Genomic DNA, 7,935 nt, shown 5'->3' with positions numbered 1-7,935 from the left:
GTTTGACGAGCTGTTGCTAGAATGATATATATATATATATATATATATATATATATATATATATATATATATATATATATATATATATATATATATATATATATATATATATATATATATATGTATTTTCATAAGGAATCCAGAAATGATTAACACAAACGAACTACATACATTTACTGTAAACGTTTTCTGGCCTACGTTTCGGATACTGCTGTGATTTCTTTGAATCCGTGCCATGTTTTTTCCAAACTAGTCCCTGCATTTTTCCAATGTTTGCCGCGGTGCCTTACGCTCTAACACTATTTTCATGATGCCCATACCATTCTCAAATGTCCTCATCCATGCTTTCCTTCTGTGGACAACGTCGCTCGGTAGTACTCTGAACAGCACGGACGTCCAAGAAGCCAGGCTTGTATCGGTGGATTCGCCTATGCATATTTTTCATCTTGCAATCCTCCTGCCTTACGACAAGAAATATTTCTTCAGCATTCCCGACGCGAGGCCGGCTATAGAACACGCCAGCAGCCATCTCCATGAGTACAACATCTCCACCAACATCACCTTGGCGCTTCACTACGCCGACACCAACTGCAGCGAGAAAGACGCACCGCTTGCCGTTTTCAACAACAAAAGAACCGTTCACGCTTTCTTAGGACCGTTCTGCGACTACAGTCTAGCGCCGTCGGCTAGGTATTTAAGCGTCTGGAATCTTCCAGTCATCTCCCCTGGTGGATTTAGCCACTCGTTCAAGCTCAAAGAGAAAGGAAACTTCACGACTTTAACCCGAGTAGGTTGGACTTTAGACTCGCTATCCACATTCCTACACAAAACGGTGACATTTTACCACTGGAAAAAAATATTTCTCCTCTACGACGGCAACATTGCCGACAGCATCATGCCGAAGTTTTGCTACCTGGCCGCTAGCGCGATCACGCATCTCTTTCGAGGAAACAACGTAGTCAAGTTGAAGATGTTCATGATCCTCAATGACGGCACCAACCACGAGAGCACGTTCAGACACGAGATTGGTATCCAGCACAGCGGTGAGTAGAACAGTACTCGTCTACAGCTTACAAACAACAACAACAACTACTACTTCCGCTGTTTCTGTGCTTTTATATGTCATGTGTATCTTTCTCTTCTTGTCATTCGAGATTTAATTGTAATTCGTTCTTACATCTTACAGAATACGACTACAACTCATTTACTTGTCACTCTTTATTCTTTGTGGAGCATAGGGCCTAAACCCATGTTTCACATTTATGCACCGTTCCCGGCTGTGAATATTACAGTCTTTCTATGAATACACATAGATAAAAGAAAAAATATATAAATATGTAGTCTTAAATTTTGGAGAATAACCTTCTTGTATAACGTCGGAACAGGATAATTGTATCACTTTAGGTCGTGTATTTAGAACCATTTGAATTTGTTGCAGTTTAAGGAGTGTTGTAAAATGACAAAAGTATTGTCAAGGATATCTGAAATGGACGGTTGGCTATATTAGATGTGTAACAAACTCGTGTTTAGAATATCACTATTTTATAGCGAACCGCCTTGTTCTAAACTCTCACGTGAATGTATGTTATTAAAATATTAAAAAGTGTCGCGAAGTTTTTTTTTTTTTCTCGGGTTCGACAACTTGTGGACTAAACTAAACAGGATCTTCTTTTTTCGTTGTATGGGGTCGCGGGTAACTTGGCTTTTATTCATAGGGTTGGAGACTAGAAAAAGTTTAGGAATATGTGTGTTAAAGTGTGAATGTGTAAAAAAAATCGATACTTGTTTCCTCAATATACACGTCATAAAATGTTGAAAGGATTTTTGAGAGTGTGGGGAAAAAGTGGTTATCTTATACTCCCTACCTATTTAAAACAGTATAATCTCATGGACCGGAAAAAGGGGGGGGGGGGGGGGGTTATGTATCTAATCAATAATTTTTTATCCATACTTGATTAATTGTCAATGTATTTTTTGACATTTCACCTGTTTAATGTATCAGAACACATTGACGCCAGCGCATTATCTTACAACATTTGAAGAAAATTTCATCAAGTTTAATCACAACATAGATTGCAAAGATGATTTTTGTGCTTACCAATTTACTTTAACAGTAACATAGTTTTTGTTATACGTTCTCTGACTTGGTCTCTCTCTGTATCTTTATGCCTCTCTCTCTCTTATATATATATATATATATATATATATATATATATATATATATATGTATATATATATATATATATATATATATATATATATATATATATATATATATGTATATATATATATATATTGTATTCATCCATATCTGTTACTATTTGACATATTTTCGGCGAGGCAGATGTAGGGGGGGGGGGGGAGAGACCGTGTACCAGTCCACTCTCCTTCACCCCCCCCCCCCAGGCCCGGTACGAAATAAAAAGAAAATCAATTATATTTAGTTAATAAAAATAATTTTTTATCAAGTGGCCGCCTACACAGATATTTAACTGCCACCCCCCCCAACACCCTCGCCCTGCTGAGAAATGTCTGAAAGAAACACGAATTTATATATAGTCGCCACAGGAGAAAAAAAAAACGTTTCAATTCATCCTGTCATCATCTGCAAATGCAAAATAAGTTTATTGAAAAACTCGCTGCACATCCTTTAATAACAAACGCTAAATTGATAACCCATTTACTTAATTAATTCCCTTTTGCCGTACTTGTACTAATTAGTTCCCTTGATAATTGAAAGTTCCGCTCCTGAGGTCGACTTTATTGTGTTGGATTTATATTTGTGGCGATCACATTTTCTTGTGTGTGTGTGTATGTCTGTCTGTCTGTGTGTGTGTAGATGTGTGTGTGTTTGTGTGGATTTTCATTGTGTAGGAGTTATTTTCTTATATCGATCATATTTTGTTGTGTTTATTTGTTCGGTGTGTGTGTGTGCGTGTGTGTGTGTGTGTGTGTGTGTGTGTGTGCATGTATGTATGTATGTGTGTGCGCCTGTGTGTGTGTTAGTGGTTGTATGTGCGTGTTCGCGTGTGTGTGAGATGAATGGTGACATAAAATCCAGTAAACTATGGCAACGCTAACATAAAAGTATCGCTAGGGCTAAGATTATGGTTCGGTTCATCATATACACTACAAGTCAATTTCAGACAACATTACTGAAGTTGTAACTTTTTTTTGTTTGTTTGTTTGGAAGAGTCCATTAGCGGGTACAAGAGTAAAAAAAAAAACCTCCATATTTTGTCTCTCGTATTCGAAGTATAGAGAAAGTATTGAAAGAGAAATACATCCGTCGAACAATGGAGGCTGGACATATTTTACGTCATGTGTGTTTCTACTTACATTCTATATATATAAAGCAAAGTGGTCGGGTGCCCGATAGGGCACTTCCCGGCGCCGCAGGCGCGTCAAATTTGGCACTAAGGTGCCTTATGGCGATAGAACACGAGGGCCGGTGACGGTTCGGCAAAAAGTCTACGGAGCGGGGGTCAAAACTGACCTCGACTGACCGGCGCCTTATATGGGCTATATTACGAAAAAAAAATTCCTCCGACGACCCCCATTGACATTTTGTGAGGTGGTAGGAGAACACCTTGGGGTGTCACAAAAAACTCGGCATATCTGGGAAAACTTCGTAAAGGGGTCAAAACTGACCAGTTGTATTTCCCTATATAATCTTTGTATTTTATGGGAAAAACAGAGGGTCATTTCAACGCAGACTTTAGGGTACTTAAGCTCAGTATATCTGGCTAATTTTTTGCATGCTCCTAGGTCAATGGCTTGACCTTTAGGGAAAACTGTCGGTTACACTCAAAGCCCTCGACGAGGGCTAAAAAGAGACCGCGAGTGAAATTCTCTTTATATGAGCTATTACGAAAAAAAATTTCCTCCGACGACCCCCCTTGATATTTTGTGAGGTGGTAGAAGAACACCTAGGGGTGTCACAAAAAACTCGGCATATCTGGGAAAACTTTGTAAAGCGGTCAAAACTGACCAGTTGTATTTCCCTATATAATCTTTGTATTTTATTGGAAAAACAGAGGGTCATTTCAACGCAGACTTTAGGGTACTTAAGCTCAGTATATCTGGCTAATTTTTTGCATACACTACTATAGATGACTAGGCCGTATGGAAAAACTGTTGGTCAGACTCAAAGCCCTCGACCAGGGCTAAAAGATGATCTTGAGTGAAATTCTCCTTATATGAGATATATATATAAATAAATTGACGAACGATCCCCTTAATATTATGTGACGTCGTAGACCGACCCTGGAGGCTAACAAAAAAACTTTAATCCCGTCGGAAACAGCCATTATAGTTGTTAAATATGTTCATATACCATAATCTCTTATATAAGCATAGCAACTGTTTGTAAAAAAAAAACAAAGACATACGTCATACGTTCAGTTTTCAAGGGAGATAACGTTTTTTAAATTATTATTTTTCAAATAATTGTATACTATTTTAAACAGAAACAGAAAATGACGAAGTATAGCATTTGTTTTAGTACAAAATTAAGTTGTTAATTTAGCTACGTATCCCAATTAAATAAATAAATAAATTTCAAAAGGCAATGTAATAAAAACTATGAGATGTACTGTTCATGGAAGCTGTGTAGTTCTAATTCCATTTTACTTATACATTGCGTACTTTCCGATATTTCTCTGAGAACGGTATTTAAATGACAAACTAAAACATTTTTTTTCTAAAGTTAGCATTACTGTTTAAATTAAAGCACTCAACACCAAATCCATCGCTAAATAATTAAGTATTCAAATTCTCAAATGTTATTTAAAAACCTAAGCGAAGCTAGGCAGTATGCCTAGTATATATATATATATATATACATACATGTACACATTTTAACCTTTTCTAATCTTAATTTTGTGTATTTGTATGTTGTGATATAGTTTCATCTACATGTTGTAGGTGAGAAACAACATAAGAGGATGTTGCTATTTCACATACAAAAACGTACATGACTTGCTTTTTTAGTACACAAATTAGAAATTTAATATCGCTATTTAAATTACTTTTTTTTAACATTATTTCATCGATTTATATGTGTTATTATTTGTTGCACCTTGTTTTTTTATGTTTTTTTTTTTAATTTTAATTTTAAACTCGTCGCAGTGTTTTACAGAATGTTTTATTGAAAGTTTATCTCTTCAAGTTTAACATTTGAAAAAAAAATCTATAATTAGCGTTTGGGCATCGAATTACGTTAAAACAATTTAACACCCTTGTTGTGTTTTTTATTTGTCGTGAGGAATCTGTGCTTTGACATTTTGCAAAGTTTAAAAATTTAAAAAAAAATTGCTTTCGTTGCTCTTTAAGTTAATCTATAATCTTCCTACACAAAAACATTTAACTTTTTACACTGTTTTTGATTAGAACTAACTTATTTTAACAAAACCAGAATATCTAATACATTTCTAGTCAATGCTATCAATTTATCCCTAACGGGGTTAAAATGTCATTGTGAATTATATAGCCTAAGCTATAGGGAAGGTCTTTCGTAATAATCAAGTTGTTTAAATCAGGAAATATTACATTTTTTTACGTTCGTACCAAAAACAATCGGAGTAGATGAAGCAGAGTCAATCCGGTTTAAAAACTTCCACTACACGGGGATAATATGGTCAGCACTAAGTCTATCCACCCGATGTAAGTAACCTTCACCCCTCTCCAACATTAACCCCCTCTCCCCCATCCCCCATAGACCTAACTCAACCCCAAACACAACAATATATAGAATTAAACAGTCTCCCAATATAGACCCCCACTCCACCCTTATAAACCTACCGTCATATCAAATTAAACCCTCTCCACTTAATGATGTCACACCCTCCCCCCTCCCCACACTATAGACCTTTCGTTATATCATATTAATTTACCTCCCCATAAATGATCTCACACACCCCTCCCCACACTATAGGCCTACCCTTATATCAAATTAAACCCCCTCCCCATAATGACCTCACACCCTCCCCCTCCCACCCTTTACAATTCCCACCAAATAACACACCATCCCTACGACATGTTGCACTGATATTGTAAGACCTCAAACAACTTTATGACTGTCTTAAATCAAACGCACGCCTTTCAAAACATTGCCTCGTTTGCATTTATTTATTTTTTTAGAAAAAAAAGGTTTTACAATCTTGTCAGGTTACGTCATTATCAAGTTAAGATATGAACATATAAACATCGTATAGAAAAAGGCAACATTACGAAATTTAATTATTCTTAACGACTGCAATGGCTATTCCTCAGATACATATAATTTAGAATATTGGTTTTTTTTTTTTTTTTTTTTTTTTTTCAGTTGACGTTACTAGCAATAAACCTTGAAATATAATTAGTTTCTGACATCGAAATCTTGAAATATAATTAGTTTCTGACATTGAAGTGTGTTTGTTGTCTGTTCTAATAATCTCCCTGTTGGAGAAGGTCAGTGCTCGGTTATCTATCCTTGGACAAGGGAGTTAACAATGCTAAAAATACACTTAAGAGTTATTTTCAAATTACCGCCATAAAACAATAAGACTCATAACAAATAAAACAGATATATTAACATTACTGTCATGTTTGTTTAGTTATTTTATGCATATACTTAAATTGATAAATATATCGATTATGTTAGTACTTATTCACTTATATTTGTCGGGTAACAATTTGTTGACGAACAATGTATCATCTCCTGTGAATTGATTGTAAGAAAATAACAAGTTCTAACTCCACGATTCAAATTTGTTAGAATATTTTAGAACAGCATTCAACTTGCGATTTTGAATAAAAAAATACTTTGCCAAGTCATTTTTTTTTCTTAAACAGAACAATCAGTATATTTGTGACTTCTTTTCCTGTAGAACAATTACCTTGTTGTTAAGCTTTTACATTATTTTGTCTGATATTTTTAAACTCGAAGTAGAAATCAAAACGTTAGCCCTAGTCTAGAAATAGAAATATAATACGCTTTATCTAATCTAGAAATAGAAATCAAAATGCTGTCCCCAATCTAGAGGTAGAAACCAAAACATAAAACCTGGTCTAAAAAGTACAAATCACAACGATAAAGTAAAATTGAAAACGCAATCCCTAGTCTAAAAATACAAATCATAACGATAAAGTAAAAATAAAAACGAAATCCCTAGTCAAGAAGTAAAAATAAAAAAAAAAATTATCCCTAGTCCAGAAGTAGAAATCAAAACGCTAATCCCTAGTCTAGAAGTAAAAATCAAAACGATAATCCCTAGTCTAGAAGTAGAAATCAAAACGCTAATCCCTAGTCTAGAAGTAAAAATCAAAACGATAATCCCTAGTCTACATCCTATCAACATTCATAGGAAATCGAGAAAAATGGAGTGCCTAAACTCACTTCATGAAACGACGCTCTTTTTCCGTATCTCTCCCCTCCATCGCTTCCTTACAAAGACACATCCCCGCCATGTCTGCATAGCTCATGACCCCCCCTCCCCCCGCCCCCGTTAAACTTTATCCATCAATTTCTCCCACAAACGCAAAAAAAAAAAAAAAAAAAAAAAAAAAAAAAGAACGATAACTATCAAATATTTCTGCATTATAACTTAGCATGACATGCTGGGGTTGCGCCGCTTTGGGCGTAGTACCTCAGGAATTCGATAAGAACTTGCATAAATCATCCCCGTAATCGATTTCCGGTTTCGTTTTTTTGCTTTTTTTACCGGATGCAGATATTGATAAGACGAGTTTTTTTATAATATATCTGGTGCATTGCGATTTGAATTTCAAAAAGAAATCTTGTTATGCTGGGTACTTTGTTAGACTGAGTGAATTGAAATTTAATTACAGTTTTGTAAAGTCGATTTTAATCTCAGGTGTTTGTTGTTTTTTTTTTTTTAAGTTTCAAATTTCCGATTACGGAATTGATTTTTTCCGACTACTCAGTGTCTGGTA

General features: G+C 35.2%; 1 protein-coding gene across 1 annotated transcript; it reads left to right on the top strand.

The window, feature by feature from the left end:
• The first annotated feature begins 310 nt into the window (after positions 1 to 310).
• Positions 311 to 1,051, top strand: LOC131944427 (atrial natriuretic peptide receptor 3-like). Its single transcript, XM_059305029.1, has one exon. It carries the CDS (start codon positions 311 to 313, stop codon positions 1,049 to 1,051), a length of 741 nt encoding a protein of 246 aa, XP_059161012.1.
• Positions 1,052 to 7,935: the final 6,884 nt, after the last annotated feature.

The sequence above is a fragment of the Physella acuta genome, unplaced genomic scaffold, assembly GCF_028476545.2.
Source record: "Physella acuta isolate Inbredline_101_S28 unplaced genomic scaffold, ASM2847654v3 ptg000492l, whole genome shotgun sequence".
NCBI classification, from domain to species: domain Eukaryota; kingdom Metazoa; phylum Mollusca; class Gastropoda; family Physidae; genus Physella; species Physella acuta.
This window is presented reverse-complemented; position numbering and strand designations above follow the sequence as displayed.